We start from the raw sequence: 20,178 nt of genomic DNA on the forward strand, positions 1-20,178 counted from the left end.
GCCTGAGTGTATTGTATCAGCCACTTGTCCTCTGTCATCCTGTTCTAATCAAGAAATGTCCATGTTATTAAATGTTGAGAAATGCTTTCTGTAAACAAGCAGCTAGAGTGAAGCATTCTACTGGCTGCTAAAAGAGTGAGTACAACTGAGTAAAACAATTTTGTTTGGTTTGGCTGTAACTGTTATAACTGATTTTAGCTCCTGCCATCTGCCATTGTTTTGCTAATTTGGTTATTAACTGTCAGACCCAGGCCACATGTTAACCACAGGTGTCCGACATTATTAATTAGAGCTAGAGTGTACTGCATTAGCAGCAGCAAAGCAGCGCCGGACGAGTTCTCAGAGGAAGGATCCAACCTAAAACAGGGCTAAGTAGACCATTATTCTCTTGTTTCTATTCTGTCTTTCTTCCTTCCCTCTTCACCTGAGAACCTCACCTTTCCATCTGCTACTTACACCTACCCCTATCCACCTCACCATGTGCTTTCTACCTATCCCTACTTAAATCCCCTTTCTCAGACCAACTTCAGGCCGTCCACGCCAGTTTGAAAGCAACCCTGCCAACCTTCGATACCCGCCTACAGCCACAAATACACCTGTCAACATATGTGGAGGCTTATGGAACTGCCAATCAGCCGTCAGGAAAGCAGACTTTCCAAACTACACACCCTCAAGACCCCTCTTCTGGCCGCCTCAGACCCACTCCTATCCAAGCTCCTGGGGGGTCATGAAAGAGAAGCAAATACTAACCTTCGTACTGTCTTTTACTATCATGCACTTTGCTAATAAGTAATCTACCTTGCCTATATTACTACCTCCTATGCTAATATGTCTATACTTCTATGCACTCAAAGACGGTAGTGCTCAAGTTCGACTGCCAGAGTTGTACCCTTCCTGCTGACTTGTTGTACAGAACTTGTAAGTTGCTTTGGATAAAAGTGTCAGCTAAATGACTTAATGCACTCAAAGATTACTCAAATGTTATAATTTGCATTAATTTGAGGCACACACGTCTGGAAGTAACATAGGAAGCTGACTGGAGGCTGGTAGCAAACAATAGCTAACAAAGCTCTATGATATTTCACAATAGTTTCACAATAGATAGTAGACGTTGTATTAACTTGATGACATAGCAAAATAATGAATTAACTCAACTAAAGCAGAGCAGAGCAGAACACAGAAGAGTAGAGCAGAACAGAACACAGCAGAACAGAGCAGAACACAACAGAACACAACATAACAAAACATAGCAGAACAGAGCAGAACACAACAGAACACAACATAACGATAGGTTATGAATATAACCGTAGTTATATGAGTATTAGTGACGCTCAGCGTCAACTGCACACATCTCACTCCAGTGACGTGCACTGAATAAAAACTTCACAATGTACCTTTACATACCAACATCCATCTGGCCACACCCCCATCTGCTACCTACATAAGCAGGGGTGGGGCCACACACTCATCTCCTTCTCAATCATTTCACCACAAGGTAAGATCAAGGGCCGCAGTGGCGTCTAGACGCTGAGCGTCACTAATACTCATAGAACTACGGTTATATTCATAACCTATCGTTCTATATCGTATTAGCTGCTGCTCAGCATCAACTGCACAACGGGAGCTGAGCGGGAGCTGAAGCTCGACAAATGTACCCCACTGAGGCCCCCCACAACCATCAGAACCGGGGAGGACCGAGCCCCCCGACCCCCCCTAATGGAGGGATACCCTCCCTATTGGAGGACGGGAGGGAGACGGATCCGACCGTGCAAAGAGGAACTCGAGCAACTCAACGCACAGGGTGAGCAGACCGTGGCTTGACCCCACAACTACGCACACGCACAACCCGCATGCCATCAGGGAACGAACGGAAGGAACAAACCTCGTTACCGCACCCAAAATCACGGGGTCAAGAGCAAACTCAACCCCGTGACAAGGCCGTAGCAGCGGAGCGCGAAGGAAGACCCAGACCCAGAAGGGACTGGATCCCCCCAGAAAAAGGGGGCCAGGAGAGGCCAATGACGCCACAGCATCAAGACCTCACCAGGCGGTCACTAGTGACACCGCCCCCCACATCGCCAGCATATTCGGACAGGGCCCATCCAAGAGCAGGCCCTTCCCCCCACTAGCACGCCGCCCGGCACACTGACCCTGGCATACTCAGGCAGTCAGCATGGCTGTAACTCGAAGCACTCAAGAGGCTACACTACAGCGGGAGCAGGCAGCGCACTGGGGAGACAACCTCCAGAAGAGGCCGATCCCTCAATCCAGGCAGCAGGCACTTGACCCGAGCCTGGAGCACTGCGGACGAGACAGGCGCCAAAGGGGTCAACTGAAAACAGCACCCCGGTGGAAGGGGCGTATGCTGGCATTGTTTGAGCACCATGTCAAAGCCTCCACAAAAAAATCCCAGACGCTCTAGAGGGGCCGAGGCAGAGAAGGCTGACACGATTGGCAGACGTCATGAACGTGCAGGCGCACGCTCAACCGGGTAACCCGGGAGTCGACTCCGCTCCAACACACCAGGGAATCAACCACCCTCTTGGTTCAACATGCGGTCGTTGTTCCTATAACCCCTCAGGAAAAAACTCCAAAACACACCTGCGGGTATACACTGGCTATACCGCAGTACAAGTGTTTCAGTTTTCAAAAAGGGGTTATCCCAGGCCTACGGGTCGAGGAAAACGACTTCGGACCGGGCCCGGCGGACCGGGACGTACACAGGGATGCCAGAGGAGTACTATAAAAACCACCTCAACAGCCCCCTCTCAGCCATGCGTAAGCGGGAGAAGAGAGGGGCAAAAAGAATGGAGAACGAACATCTACATAATATCAAACCCTGTGACACCCGGGCCGACCCGGCATTTTTCCCTCAGGGTACCAGAACAGCAGATCTGCGTCCCCGGCAGACAACGGGTTAACTGACCTGGACCAGCGTGATCAGAACCAGTCCTGTGCCCTAATCACGCTGACATCCCCAACTCTAGGAGGGGGGGTAGGTACGCGTGTCGATCTAAAACATTATAGAGGGCGCCACCCAGACGGTCCCATTCGTACCGTGCTCAGTGGCCCACCCCAAGGGCATGAGATCCCTCTACCTATGCTTTGATCTATTCCGTTAACATCCCCCAGATATGAACGAGAATTCGTCGAGACAAACTAGTAAACTGGAAGAGACAAACTCCATCCCAGTTGCCCTATAAAAACGCTGTTTTAATAACGAGCAACCAAGGCGCACAAGCCTCATGCGTGATTCCTATCAGAAACACCCAGAGCCAGCACTATGTACACGTCAAGACCCAAAACACATCAATGGATAGTCTAACAAGACACCAGATACCGTTCCTCCAAGCCGCCTGGGGAACGACAAGAAGCCGCTTTTTTATTTTACATTTTTCAGAAAAAAGAAAAAATAATACGGACATGGGTCCCATGCGACGCGGCTGAGGGAAACACCACCCCGTCAACCACACTTCATAAGAGGGGACGGTGAGCGACGTACCCCTATGACGGGGGGAAACCCATGACTCAACAGACCTGTAAGGCGAGGAGTCAGGGAAACCCTAAACAATACCCCGTCCACCTACTCCAAAAAGGAGAGGACGGGGAACCCCCAGAGAGACTTCCCACGTGAGCTGTATAGATTGAAAAGAATATTGCACCCTTGAGCTGCTCCCCATTGACCGTGCAAAGCGGTCCTCTAGATGGAGATTTAACTCATCTCTATTGCAGGATACAGACTTTAAAGCCATGCTGAAAAATCAGATTGATATGTATATAGAGACAAATGTTCCTTCTGCGCCATCAGCAGGGGTTGCTTGGGAAGCTCTGAAGGCTTTTGTGAGGGGTCACGTAATTCAATATGCATCATATAAGAAAAAGCAGAACGCCAAAAAAATGGGCGATTTAGAAAAAATGCTGCTGGTTGCGGAGCGTCAGCTCAAACAAAAAATATCACCAAATAACTTAAGGCTTGTAACTCAATTAAAATATGAGTATAACTGTATCCTTTCGCAGAAGGTCGAGTTTGGATTGTTTAGGGCCAGGCAGAATTACTTTGAATCGGGGGACAAAGCCGGGAAGTTGCTGGCCAGGTATATTAAACACAAGGAGTCATCATCCACTATTTCGGCTATTCAGGTACAGGGGGGAGCCGTCGTGACTAAGGCTAGCGATATTAACAATACTTTCAAAGAATACTACATGGGTCTTTACACTTCCTCTTCCAAGGCGACACAGCAGGAAATTCCTTTATTTTTTAGCGGGCTGGATCTCCCTACATTAGACGCGGCTCAACGTGAGTATTTAGACGCCCCAATAACGGAAGATGAAATAGCAGAGGTTATTAGGAAATTGCCGTCCGGTAAAGCGCCGGGGCCTGATGGTCTTACAGCTGAGTTCTTTAAATGCTTCTCAACAGAGTTGACACCTCTACTGCAGAGTATGTATATTGAAGCTTTGGATAGAGGCTATTTACCCCCCACCCTATCACAGGCCTTGATATCTTTAATATTGAAAAAAGATAAGGAACCCTCCGAGTGCAAGAATTATCGTCCAATTTCCCTGATTTCCCAGGATGTAAAAGTGCTTTCCAAAATATTGGCAAACCGTTTGGATGGAGTAATATCCTCCCTGGTGCATCCTGACCAAGTTGGGTTTATTCGCAAAAGAAATTCGTCTGATAACGTCAGACGCCTTATCAATGTAATGTGGGCAGTCAGTAGCGATAATGAACCAACGGCCGCCATCTCACTGGACGCGGAAAAGGCGTTTGACAGCGTAGAATGGGAGTACTTATTTTCAACCCTGGAGGCGTTTGGTTTCGGTCAGACCTTTATAAAATGGGTGAAGTTGTTGTATAACCAGCCGGAGGCAGCGGTGCAAACAAATGGGATAATCTCCTCATATTTCAAACTAGGCCGCGGGACACGCCAAGGGTCACCCCTTTCTCCTTTGCTCTTCTGTTTAGCGCTTGAGCCCCTGGCAGCAGCTATACGTAAGGACCCAAGTTTCCTTGGAGTTACAGTGGGGGGCACGGCCCAAAAACGTATGCTTTATGCAGATGACATTTTGCTTTTTGTTACAGACCCAGGCAATGCTGTACCCGCACTACTCAAGACAATAGATACGTTCTCAAGATTTTCAGGGTATAAGGTTAATTGGTCGAAGTCGGAGGCTCTTCCCCTAACGTCCTACTGCCCCAAATCACTATTTAAAGATGGCTCCTTTCAGTGGCCTGAAAAGGGTATTCGGTATCTAGGGATTCTTTTCCCCAAGCAAGTAAACGACATTGTTAGTGTCAACTTTGACCCACTACTAGGCAAAATCTCAGCGGATGTGGAGAGATGGGCTCCCCTTTTCTTGTCACTATGGGGCAAGGTTAATGTTCTTAAGATGAACTGCATTCCCAGAGTAAACTACCTCCTCCAGTCACTGCCGATAGCAATACCTAGCAAGTATTTTAAACAATTTGATAGAATATGCAACACATTCCTGTGGAACGGTAAAAGACCCAGGATGCGTATTGGTAAACTACAACAGCCTGTGGACAGAGGTGGCCTGGGTCTCCCCAAATTATTACTATATCATTATGCTTACAGTTTCAGACATATGACACAGTGGGCCCTGCCCCCTGAGAGAGCGCCTCCATGGTACATAATGGAGCAGTCGGTATACACACGGCTGCCCCCATTGTCGTATATTACAGCTAAATTACCACCAACTGCCCGAACTCACCCTATTATCTCTCACATACAGGCCGTATGGAAGAAGGTGTCTCGCATCTTCCATATCAACCCCCATTTAAGCCTGTCAGCAGGCTTATGGGCCAACCCAAAATTGTGTATATGCAGATCCCCCTTTATGTGGAAGGAATGGATAGACAAAGGCATCCTCACCCTGGGGGACCTCTATGAAGACGATGCATTAAAATCTTTTGAAAAACTGATTCAACAATATCAGCTGGCCAACAATCAATTTTGGAGATATTTACAATTGAGGCATCTTCTCATAGGCACATTTGGCTCGCCACAGACCCTCCCCCAGGGTACAGACCTGCTGAAAAAGATTTTGGCTATTTCTGGGTTGGGACATGAGGCCTCGGTCTACTATTCCATGTTTATCGACAGGGAGGGCAGTGGGATATCCTCTGCTCTCAAAATAGTCTGGGAAAAGGATCTAGGGGTCACATTTGAGCAAGAGGACTGGGATATAATCTCGGGGATCCCCAAACAGGTGTCCAGGGATATTAGAACAAGGCTAATACAATTCAAGATCTTCCACCGCATTTATTGGACCCCCTCTAAAATGTATAGACTGGGCCTGAAAGAGAACCCAGATTGCTGGAAATGTCACACAGGGGAGGGGGACCTAGTCCATGCACTCTGGTCATGTCCGAAAATCGGAGACTTCTGGAGTAACATACATGACTACATCACAGAGGTCACAGGGACGGAGTATGATTTCTGTTCTGGTTTATATATCCTGGGGGATCCCCGCAGTCTTAGCCATATCGCAAAGCCCCTAGCTGATTGGATACAGACTAGTATAATGATAGGCAAACAGATCATAATGAGAGGCTGGAAGGCACCAGAAGGCCCGTCATTCCGAGAGTGGAGTGGAGAACTGGGTAGGGTAGCTGCCTATGAGAAAATATCTTTTAGTTTAGGAGAGAAAGGAGACAAATATATTAGCAAATGGGGGAAATATTTGCAATTTCACTTACTATAAAAGGAGGAGGGGCACACTTGTCCAAGACAACGACGATACACATGAGTATAGAATACATGACAAATGCACCATGTTTATGTAGACAAGAATGGCTCTATGTTTTAATGTAGATTTATTTTTTCGTTTGGTGTTTCCTTTCTGTTTTGGTACTACTTTCCATTATATTCTCGGCTTAGTCTAATTTATCTTTCTATTTTTTATTTTTTATTTATTTTTTGTTATGGTAGAATTTTTCGTTTGTTTAGGTTTACTTATTCTAATGTCTTTATTTTTTATTTTTATTTTTTTTTCTGTCTTCCCCCCCATATGGGGGGTATCAGTGTAACCTAGACGTTAGGGGTCCAGGTGTCTATGTTGTCCTTCAGGACTGACCCATGCTGATGCAAAATATGTCATTCATTGTATTGTCCTGAAGTACTGTGTGCAAAAAGAAAAAATATGCAATAAAGTATAAGTCATAAAAAAGAAAAGAATATTGCAACATTGAGCTATGTAACACTTGGGTTAGGACTCTCCGAGGAGGAGGCTCTGAACCAATACACACTCAATAATCGAATTGAATCGAATACACATACAATAGAGCAGAACTCCTTTTTGAAGTTCTACTCACCTTGACAATCTGAGGAGGAGGCTCTGAAACTCTGAGGAGGGTCCCTCACTGGGAGGGAGGTTCCGAACTCACAGAAGGCTCTTCTCCCTGAGGAGGAGCTTCGTGAGGAGGAGGCTCTGAAAACTCCCTGAAACAGATCCATAACATGGAACCTGAACAACTCACGGAAGTCTTACCAATAGAAACGCGCTCAGTGACGTACTCTATGGCACGGGAATTTCCACGGTGCACACGCCCAATCTTTCCGGGGCGTGGGACCAGGAAACTCCCTCCCCCCCACCCCCCTACCCTGTAACGTGCCGAACAGCAACGTGACAGGAACCCTGAAGGACAGAGGGTTTTAACCCCTGACCAATCAGAAAAGGGGAGGACAGGTTTACCAGTTCACCCCTTTACGACCCCTCACCCCTGATACGATGTAATGACAAAGTAGAGTCATGACACCAGTCATAGCATGCTACATGAAGCATTTAACAGCTTCACATAGCTCATGTGCTAACCTGCTATCTGCATTTTACTAAGGAAAAAACACAGAACAGAGAGGGCCCCTTTAAGAGCCCCGGTACCAGACTTACACATGTGCTTCTGTGGGCCAAAACCTAACCCAGTTGTAGATCTCAACGACACACACAACCCTTCATCACAACAAAAAATGGCAAAAGTACACTCTTACTACAGAGGAACGCCGTTTTTCATAACGAGAGAGACATAAGTCCTCGATTACGTATTGGCCACAGGCCTTGCTACTGTAAGCACACATGATAGCGACCAAACAACATTTTCCCTAGGAAAATAATCGTTTCTCAAGCAGAAGCACAACCCCAGCAGCTTAAGCTGAGGGTTACATCGTATCCCCACAAACACAGTGACACAATATATTGTAAACAAAACATGTCTGAGAGGAGGGGGGGAAGCCCCAGGGAAACCGGGGGGGGGTCACCCCTCCCTACCTTACCCTTGATACGACCAGGTTGAACAGGTACCCCTGTTAATATGTGAACACGCTGTTCATTGTCATCACAGGCTGAGAAAAGGATTTATTCCTCAATCACATGTCACTAAGCAGAGCTTCACAGTGGGTTTAATTAACCCACTTAGTTGTGAGTTCACCCCCGTTAAAACGTTACATGAACACACATGTTCTCATCACAACTAACCAGTTCATTTTTACACATGTAAAAAACAACAGCAATTTTCTATGTAGAGAGAAGCTATACCAGTGACAAGACAATTCACACACAACACGCGTCGTATCCTCAATGTATTGCAGCAACACATGTTTTGGAAAACATCGTTATTACAAAACATTTAGAAGGGAAGGAAAGAAGAAGTGTTTAAAGTCCGGTCAGGACTCCTACCTCCACCCTGAGCGCAGGCCAAGAGGACTGCAACACTGGTTAACGGGACAGCTGAAGTCGCGTTGGCGACGAGGGTAATGTCCGCTGCGCCACCCAGCCGCCGTTCTCCATGTTGACGAAGTCCTCGCTGGCATGGCACCCGGTGTAGGGTCGACTAACATCCTCTGTCAAAGATGACGTCGTAGTCAGAGTGTTTAAGGCTTGTTATACTCACAGTAACATTCAACGGTGTAGCACAATTCCCATACGGGCTGCAGCCGACTTGAGCATGGAACTAGCGATAAAGAAGATCCAGACCCACATTTCCTCGTGTTTAGGGTGTACTCTCACATTCATGTGAAAGATGGGGCCTTCACGGGACAGAGAAGCATCCGCTTGTCCAGAGAATCCCGGGTTCAAACCAGATCTCGGTCGCGGCCCACTAGTTTGACCATCATGGGCGTCAGACCAGGACCTTCCGTCCGTCGCCTAAGAGGCCGAGCAGAGGACCCCAATCTGGGGCCGGTCTTCGTAAAATTGTCAGCCAACCCCCATAGCATTAGCAGACAACTGGCGCTCGCAAGCAAAACATTACTCACCCAGCCCGGAAGCAACCAGTTTCTCACAACAGCCGGTGCCTCCTACAGTCCAGCTGTATAACCGGAGGTTCAATACCTATCCAGCCGCAGCAAGGAGGACTGCAGGTGGGGAGTATATCAGCGACGCAAGCCCCTAATACGAAAAAGCTGGTGGAGGTCAGAATGATCATCATCTTCCAGACACCCCAGTGACGAAGACATTATCGCCGTATTTTCTCGAAAATAGTGAGAGAGAAAATAAAGATATAACGTCAACGTATCTCCTTGTTCTTCTGTTTTCCTTTCTTCAGCTAACTAATTTCTTTTCCCACGTCAAGTGATTGGTATACAGGCACTCTCTTGGGGTAAAATTTGAGAAGGAGATGAGTGTGTGGCCCCACCCCTGCTTATGTAGGTAGCAGATGGGGGTGTGGCCAGACGGATGTTGGTATGTAAAGGTACATTGTGAAGTTTTTATTCAGTGCACGTCACTGGAGTGAGATGTGTGCAGTTGACGCTGAGCGGCAGCTAATACGATATAGAACAGAACATAGCAGAACACAACACAACACAGCAGAGCAGAACACAATACAACATAACAGAATACACCACAACAGAGCAGAACAGAACACAGCAACGCAGAACATAGCTGAACATAACAGAATAGAACAGAGTAGAACATAACAGAATATAACAGAGTAGAACATAACATAAAACACTTACATGTGTATCAGGTTGGAAACAGGATGTCCCACACACACTGTGATTGGCTGGACATTCCAGGTAGGTGCATCTGGCCCCTTCCCTTCCTGCTGCCCCTCCACCACACCGTCTGAGGGTCCGCCTCTGTACCCGGTACCCCAGAATGATCCCATTGGGCTGTCCTGGACTGGCCCACTCTATCCTGACTGACCTGACAGAGAAAGACAAAGACAATGGACCTCATTCTCGAACGGAGAAAGTTACGAACCAATGTCTTCGTAACTTTTTTGGCATTCTCGAACGGCTTCTTTTCGTAATTTGTTCGTAGCTACGAACAGGATTTATGAACTCGAAAAGGCAGTTGTAAGTCGGACAGACTGGTGTGCACCCAAGTTTTTAACGGCTTCATTTGGGAGAAATCCTTGGAGATTGTGTTCACTTCGATTCTACAGACATCCTCGGAATTAAATTATTATTATAATAATAATAATAAATAGGACACTATTTGTATCATTACCAATTACATTTTACATTTATAGTCATGACTCAATGAACCATGTGCGAAAATAAATAAATAAATAAATAAATAAATAAATAAATAAATAAATAAATAAATAAATAAATAAATAAATAAATAAATAAATAAATAAATAAATAAATAAATAAATAAATAAATAAATAAATAAATAAATAAATAAATAAATAAATAAATAAATAAATAAATAAATAAATAAATAAATAAATAAATAAATAAATAAATAAATAAATAAATAAATAAATAAATAAATAAATAAATAAATAAATAAATAAATAAATAAATAAATAAATACATACATACATACATACATACATACATACATACATACATACATAAATAAATAAATAAATAAATAGATAAATAAATAAATAAGAACTAAACCCAATCGCGTGGATATATGATATTATTTATTGTTGGTTTTATTTATTTCTTACATTGCTTAGTGCACACATCTAAGAGCCAGTGGATAAACAGCTTGGTGATGATGCATAAGGCAGATGCACTCAGCGCACACACATACACACACACACACACACACACACACGTACTGTATATGTGCGTAATGAATCGCTCCAGCAACAGTAAGCTTCTATTATTCGAATGACTTGTTTTATTAGGAAATTGCGGATATGCGCTTCCATAGTAGTAAGATGTGTGACATCTTCTTTAGTAGTGTCAATACGGAACAACTGCACACTTGGCTCTCATGGCCACCTCCTGCTCCATCTGTGGTCATGAACCAGGGGGGCAGTGCATATACGCAATAAGAATCTATGCAGATGATGTGATTCTCGATTTAACCAATAACCCAGTCACTCACTGCATTGATGGACAAAAGTTAACAATATAGTGACTTATCTGGTGAGAAATTAAATACAAGTAATTCAATAGTAATGACAATGGTAACTGGGCAACCAATATCTCTAAAATACTGGAGTGACCATACCCCAATACCTAAGAAAATTAATAGAACACAACTTTGGAACTCTGGAACATTTTCTCAAACAGGACTTACAGAGATGGTCAATAATAGCATTATCTATAATAGGCATAATTTAAACTATTCAAATGACTGTCTTGTCATTTTCTTAATTCAAATCTTACCAATGTTTATTCCTCAAAACAACTCAACAAATGGGATAAATTATTGAATAATTTTATTTAGGGGTGGGGGCATATTAGACAATTAACAATTAAAAAACAAATAAACGATGTGGAGGACTAGTACTGCCAAATCTATCAAACAATTACATAGCTGCTCAAATAAAAACAACCCTAGCCTGGATGAAAAATAACTATACAGCAAGATGGAGGAAAATGTAAATCCTACAAATGGAGAAACCATTGAACAAACATATATTTACGAAAATAGAGAAGCAAGAGAGAACTAAAAGAATGAATGAAAGAGAGATAATAAAAGATAAAGAAAGAAGGGCCTAGATCAGAGGTGCAAGGAGAGGTACAGAAATGGACAGATTTATGGCAAGGGAGAGAGAGAGATGGAGAAAGACAATAGTGGTTGAGGGAAATGTAGCTATCAGTTAGAAATGTTGTCATGACGATTACGTGTTCTTTATCTCTCTCTCTCTTACACACACAGACTTCTACGCACAGGCAGTCAGGCAATGATTGCCCCAGGTGAGTTACAGTTTCAGTGCTTGTGTTTTTATACACTTCACATATTGATTTTGCTCTTTTTCATCTCTGACATCTTAGCAGGGTAAAGACCTGTGTAGTGTAACACACACACACACACACACACACACACACACACACACACACACACACACACACACACACACACACACACACACACACACACACACACACACACACACACACACACACACACACACACACACACACACACACACACACACACACACACACACACACACACACACACACACACACACACACACACACACACACACACACACACACACACACACACACACACACACACACACACACACACACACACACACACACACACACACACACACAGCTCTCTCCTACAAGGAAATATAGCCCACAAAGCAGGTCCGCTTCTAGGAGAGTTAAGGAGGATGAAGGGTGGTTGTGGTGTCAAACCAGGGCTACTACTTCTTCAAAGTTTGAGTTTCGACAAAGCCAACATGAGGGGAAACTTGGTGAAATGTAATCGTAATCCCAGCCACTCCAACCACCCCAGCCACACCAACCACAAACTGTTCCAGCTGTTGCTGTCCAGCAAACGGCAGCGCAGCCTCACGGCCTGGACCATCAGACTGCAGAACAGTTTTTCCGCCAGGCAGCCAGACCCATGGACAAATAACACTACTGGTCGGCTACCGGCCTGTGACTGGAGTAATACAGTACTACTTTTTGCACAACTTGTGGTTGTTAGAGTAGCCAGAGCTAGTTTATCACTGACTCTACTGCCACTTTGCACCCACCACACCCTATTGTGATAATTGTATTGCAAATGAATGCCATTTATTTTTTATCATTGCCATGCTGGTAATTTTTTTAATCTTTACACTATTCCTCACTATTCACTATTATTGTTTTATTTTTGTTCTACTGTATGTTGATGCTGCTGCTAGGCCGAGGGGCCGGGAACAGATACGTCCACTCCTCTGTGACAGAAGGATGTGGCAATAAAGCTGATTCTGAATCTGATTCTGAACTTGGATGTCATATTCCAAATTGTCATTTTGAGAGGTGGCCTGGCACTGGTATGTATGTATGTATGTATGTATGTATGTATGTATGTATGTATGTATGTATGTATGTATGTATGTATGTATGTATGTATGTATGTATGTATGTATGTATGTATGTATGTATGTATGTATGTATGTATGTATGTATGTATGTATGTATGTATGTATGTATGTATGTATGTATGTATGTATGTGTGTGTGTGTGTGTGTGTGTGTGTGTGTGTGTGTGTGTGTGTGTGTGTGTGTGTGTGTGTGTGTGTGTGTGTGTGTGTGTGTGTGTGTGTGTGTGTGTGTGTGTGTGTGTGTGTGTGTGTGTGTGTGTGTGTGTGTGTGTGTGTGTGTGTGTGTGTGTGTGTGTGTGTGTGTGTGTGTGTGTGTGTGTGTGTGTGTGTGTGTGTGTGTGTGTGTGTGTGTGTGTGTGTGTGTGTGTGTGTGTGTGTGTGTGTGTGTGTGTGTGTGTGTGTGTGTGTGTGTGTGTGTGTGTGTGTGTGTGTGTGTGTGTGTGTGTGTGTGTGTGTGTGTGTGTGTGTGTGTGTGTGTGTGTGTGTGTGTGTGTGTGTGTGTGTGTGTGTGTGTGTGTGTGTGTGTGTGTGTGTGTGTGTGTGTGTGTGTGTGTGTGTGTGTGTGTGTGTGTGTGTGTGTGTGTGTGTGTGTGTGTGTGTGTGTGTGTGTGTGTGTGTGTGTGTGTGTGTGTGTGTGTATGTGTTACCTGGGGCTGTATGCCAGAGTATGTTACTCCTCACACATGCATACACAGTACACACCTCCACCTGAAACACACACACAACTTTTTGTTCAGGAGACAACAATTGGGCTAAAATGCAGATGTTGTTCTGATATCACACTTTTAAAGGGGAACGGAAACACTAGAAACTAAAGGAATAATTCTAAATTAATTGATATTTTCAAATCAAATAATCATGTCACATTTCATAAAAAACTGTTTTTACAAACAAATATATATTTGACAGTACAATTATGTTGTTAATTCATTCAGAAAAAGCTTATTGCGGAACGTTAATGTTTTGAATTTTGTCAACTTCAGATGTATGATTTGTTATAACTACTTTAGTGCACCCATTCTGAGCACAGCCAACTCAGCTTGTGAGGCGGTGTGACCTCTGTTAATTGAAAGGAGATGTCAAGTTTGTATCATAATACTGTACATGAAGCTTTCAAATGTAAACAAATTAATGTGTGCACGTGCACGTGTGTGTGTGTGTGTGTGTGTGTGTGTGTGTGTGTGTGTGTGTGTGCGGGTGTGTGTGTGTGTGTGTGTGTGTGTGTGTGTGTGTGTGTGTGTGTGTGTGTGTGTGTGTGTGTGTGTGTGTGTGTGTGTGTGTGCGTGTGTGTGTGTGCGTGCGTGCGTGCATGCATGCATACTCGCCCACCTGTATGTCATAAACAGTGAATGGCATCAGTCCCCCTAGCAGGTAGGACCCTGAGCGGTTATCCACGCCACCATGGAGACGGTCGTTAAGGGAGATGCGGTAACCAGTTATAGCTCCGTTTGGTTGTCGAGGAGCAGACCAAAGCACACGCACCGCACTGCTGTTCACTAGGACCACCTCTGGAGCATACACACCCTCTGGCTCTGAAGACACACACACACACACACACGCACGCACGCACACACGCACACACGCACACACGCACACACGCACACACGCACACACACACACACACACACACACACACACACACACACACACACACACACACACACACACACACACACACACACACACACACACACACACACACACACACACACACACACACACACACACACACACACACACACACACACACACACACACACACACACACACACACACACACACACACACACACACACACACACACACACACACACACACACACACACACCTTATGGACTACTGCTTAAGGGTGAGTGATCTGCACAAACAAAAATACTCCTAACTCTGTATGGTAATTACATCTCTGATGTTTTTAACATACCAAACGGTTGAAAATGTAGCAAGCAGCACCGGAGAAAGAGATGTTTATTATTCAGCTTTGGGCGTTGTTTTGGCGTGATGTGTGGCTTGGAGTTTAGTAACTTATTATACTGGGAATTCCTCCAGACATCTCTTGGCAAAGCCTGAGGTGTGGCCTGTAAAGGCAACCCCTCCACTATCCCCACTCAACTTCAACACTCACATAATAGCAAAACAGAAAATGTAAACAAATTGCAGTACGAAGAAGGACTCCTTTGGCTGGAGCTCGCTGTTTTTGCGGCCTTACAGATCCTACCTTTAAAAATAAAGTTGACAGACAGAGGCCGAGCCTCAATGATGGATGGAAAAGAAAAAAGCAAAACTATTGATTGGTACACAAGGACACGTGTACTTTTCAACCAACCTGCATTTCCCATTCTGCCTTTGAGGATAGAGAGAAGTGGATTCAAACTCTTCTCCCATTTGGCCTGTTTTTGTTGTGAATCTAGGGAATGAGAATGAGGCCACCCTCTTCCCAAAGCGAGACCCTGCAGAAACAAGGCCTCAACAAGTCAGATGCTTTGTCCACATGGAGATATGTGTATAGATGAAAGCGTTGTCCAGCCACATGGAGATATGTGTATAGATGAAAGCTTTGTCCAGCCACATGGAGATATGTGTATAGATGAAAGCTTTGTCCAGCCACATGGAGATATGTGTATAGATGAAAGCTTTGTCCAGCCACATGGAGATATGTGTATAGATGAAAGCTTTGTCCAGCCACATGGAGATATGTGTATAGATGAAAGTTGTGTCCAGCCACATGGAGATATTATAGATGAAAACTACTGGCAAGTATTTCATACCACTAATGGAAAAAAACATAACTATCCCTTTAATCTTCTGTATTTTTCTTAGTTTTTATTAGTACAAATAAACTTCACAATTTGATGTTGAAACTACTTGGTAGTTGTAGTCTATTGTGCGATTAAAAACCATGTCCCCAAACTCACCATTAGGATACATCCAACACCAAATCCCACAATTCCTAGCGAACAATACCCTAGCTCCTCAGGGAGTCGAGCGAGCTACGGTAGCTATCTATCTGGGACACTGAGATATAGGGATGGTCAAAACACACAAAATTGCTATTCGATAGTCACTGGGAAATATTTGACTACTATTCAAAGATCGCCCGCCCCACCCCCCACCCCATATTTACATATGATTTCGTTTTTACTTAATAGCGAACATGAGATAATCAAACAAGTGAGCTATAGCTCCTGTTAACAGCTAAGCTTAGATATTGTCAGACATCTCCAGTCTCTTTCTTCATCTTTCTTTTCTGTTCTTGAATGTACTGTAGCGACGGAGACTCTCCCAGCTGTTATACTACAGTACCTGGCTAGCTAGCGAGCGGTACTCAGCATGCCGTTGAGTGGTGTAACAGTTAATAGGGGTCCCCTCTCGATACACTACACAGTATAGATGCTGGTAAAAACAAGGGGGATATATTTTTTTTATGACAAAACGATAGTGGCTTAATTGATTTAAAAATAAAAATGTTATGCCTATTTGAAAATGGATGCCCATCCATACAAAAGGAAAGGCAAGTCTTAAATCAAGTAAAGTGGGAGCCAAACTCCCAAACAAAAGTGTCTTGTATGTTGTTATGTCCCTGCAATTTACCATTATAGGCTAATAAAGAAAACATGTTTCTTGTTAATGTTTACATTTTGTGTGTCCTGTAACCTATGCAACATGCATGTCCTTTGCCAGTCACATACAGTGCCTGTTTAAGTGATGAACTGCACTACTTGTTTTTAGAGATTTTAGAGACGTTTTATATTCGTGCTACACTATTTTGGCCTGTGCTACATAACTATCAACCTTAACGTACAGCCCTGAGGTTAGCAATGGCCTGCATTGCCATTGGAATTCCAAAATGGGGCAAACATTTGTTCAAACATCTGTTTAGTAGCAGTACAACTTTGAGAATGTGAGATAGAGAGGAGAGAGCAGGAGGAGAACATCTGACAGACGGCTCCGAGATCAAACCTAAATATCATTCATCACTCCACAGGCGTGTATGTGTGGGGGGTGGGATGTGTAGGGATGTCTGTATGCATACTGGTGAGTAAGTGAGTGAGTGAGTGAGTGAGTGAGTGAGTGAGTGAGTGAGTGAGTGAGTGAGTGAGTGAGTGAGTGAGTGAGTGAGTGAGTGAGTGAGTGAGTGAGTGAGTGAGTGAGTGAGTGAGTGAGTGCGTGAGTGAGTGAGAGAGAAAGAAAGAAAGAGAGAGAGAGAAAGGGGGGGAGGGAGTGTGTGTGTGTGTGTGCGTGCGTGCGTGCATGCGTGCGTGCGTGCGTGCGTGCGTGCGTGCGTGCGTGTGTGTGAAAGTGAAAAAAAGGAAATACCAAGAATGGGAAAAGGGGAAGAGACAGGTAATCATATATATTCAATCTATTATCCTTAGTGGTAAAAATGCACTTAGCCAAAAATAACTTAACCCAATTAATTTCCTACCAATCTACTTACCAAAAGCCAACCTACTGCATTACATTTAATTTACTGCTAGATGGCATTATCAATGCAATACTGCACATGCCCCCCCCCCCCACACACACGCACGCACGCACACACACACACACACACACACACACACACACACACACACACACACACACACACACACACACACACACACACACACACACACACACACACACACACACACACACACACACACACACACACACACACACACACACACACACACACACACACACACACACACACACACACACACACACACACACACACACACACACACACACACACACACACACACACACATGCCTTCTAATTATACTTTGAGTTAGCATAGCCCTATAGATTCCAGGGCACGTCAAGATGGTGGTTAAGGTTGAGCAGTAGTAGTTAAAGATATTTGACAATTTGTGTGTGTGTGTGTGTCTGTGTGTGTGTGTATGTTTAAGTGTGTGAATGAATGTGTGTGTTACGGCTGTAAAATAATGAAATTACCTTCAGAGCCCTCTCAGTTAAACGAGCCATGCTTTGCCTTTAGCACCTAATGATTTTCTAATGTTTTTAATGCACTTTTTATTATAGTGGTCAGATCAGAGAAATGGAGAGAGAAAGAGAGAGAGAGAGAGAGAGAGAGAGAGAGAGAGAGAGAGAGAGAGAGAGAGAGAGAGAGAGAGAGAGAGAGAGAGAGAGAGAGAGAGAGAGAGAGGTGATTACCACAGGTATTCCCCTTCAATGTAGAGAATGTCTGAACAGACCGAGAAAGAGAGAGAAGTGATTACAGAGACAGAAAATGCAGAGAAAAAAAATGTCATATCTGACTGTACTTTGAAAAGGTGGCCTGATGACATCAATAGAACAGACGTCTAATGTGTGTTAAAGGTGAATAGCAGTTGTCATGACATCGCGTCACATAGCGACGAGAAGAGGGGGTGGGCCTGTCGTTGCTATGGCGAGAATATAGAAAAGTGAGTATCTTCCGGGTCTAAGTCAGACTGAGATACGAACCACACAGAAGAGAAGAAGCTTGATCAGAGACTTTAAAACGATTTTCTCCCCCTCCCCTCACGGGGAAAGGGAGGGGAGGACTGATGTGGCACGACCACAGAGAAGGCTTTTGGGAACAGCTAGGCCGCGACGACCACCGAGCGGGGTCAAAGGAGAAATCCATTAGGATAATGAATTTAGTTTCTTCCAAATACTTTAAGGACAATACCGCACTGTTTTCCATCTCGTACAGAGGCTTTATTTATGTAATAAACAACGTTTTCCAAGAAAGGTAACACGTCTGACAGTGGTGAATTCTTATGATTACGGATTGCATTAAAGGGGAATGACCATGATGTACAGCCGGTATGAGAAGATCAAGAGATAAACACAATACAGAAACTACACGAGCCAACAGATGAAGAGGTGATACTGGCTGATTGCGGTCAATATCCAACACTAGGTTACAGTGCAAGCAGGTGCAGTCAGGACAGAAGAGTAGCGGATGTAACGTCGGTAAACAAGCCACAAATTAGGCCTGTCATAAGACCAAAACACACGCAGAGTGGGTCTTCTCCAAAGCGGGGGACACAGTGAGTGTGGAGCAGGCTCGGCTCTTACCAGAGAGAGTGAACATGTTAATCTTTCTGAAAAATTACTGCTAGAATACTCAATCAGCAGCAGAGTAGTCCATTGCTGCTAGATTGTTTGTTTGTTTAATCAGTTGTAAAATACTTTATTTATTTAAATGTATTTGTTATTTAAATATATAGATGTGTATTTTTTGATCAGCAGAATAGTTAATTGCTGCTAGAGTGGTTTGTTGACCCTTGTTTTATACTTGTTATTTAGTAAAATACAATACCTTTATTTATTTTGTACTTAAATATATATCTGTACCTTTTTAGTTAATTTGTAAAACATATTTTTTTAAATAAACATAATATTTATTTAAAGATACGTGTGTGACTGTGTATATGTAACCGGTGTCGTATTGCTCTGCGTTGTGTTTTCGATTCGACCCCTGTTGTTAAGGGATCGCCCTGAGTGGGAGTTGAACCCCGGTCTCCCGCGCTGCGGGCAGCATCACAGACCACTGTACCAAGAGGTGAATTCACTTCTTGGTAATGGGTCTGGATGCCTCTGGGGAGTGAGTTTACTTGCAGTACCGCTTAACGTCCACAGTCACTTCACTACACTGTCCATTGTGACTGTGGATAGACACTAGGGCTGGGCGATAAAACGATAACGATAACTATCGCGATAAATTATTTCATCAAAATAAACATGAAACGTGGTCGCAAAGTTTCGATATATCGATTTTCCAAGCTTGGCTCTGTTCAGCCTCGGCTCAGCACACTCACTAACCAACAACCAACGTTACGTGATGACGTGCTTACGCACAACAGCTAACAACCAATCAGTGAAGGAGATGGCCGAGAGCGAACTAGACCCAGAAGGAGGTAGGACTCACTCAACAACA

The 20,178-nt window shown here is 44.1% G+C and overlaps 1 protein-coding gene across 1 annotated transcript in view; it reads right to left on the minus strand.

The window, feature by feature from the left end:
- The window catches only part of ush2a (Usher syndrome 2A (autosomal recessive, mild)), a gene marked incomplete at both ends in the record, with an annotated part of 469,579 nt that overhangs the window by 177,999 nt on the left and 271,402 nt on the right, over positions 1 to 20,178 (minus strand). Inside the window, 3 exon segments of the mRNA XM_084308263.1 lie at positions 9,978 to 10,162; positions 13,912 to 13,972; positions 14,594 to 14,796. Coding sequence (XP_084164389.1) covers positions 9,978 to 10,162; positions 13,912 to 13,972; positions 14,594 to 14,796 — 449 coding nt within the window.

The sequence above is a fragment of the Notolepis coatsorum genome (assembly GCF_963971535.1).
Source record: "Notolepis coatsorum genome assembly, chromosome: 2".
In the NCBI taxonomy this organism is placed as follows: domain Eukaryota; kingdom Metazoa; phylum Chordata; class Actinopteri; order Aulopiformes; family Paralepididae; genus Notolepis; species Notolepis coatsorum.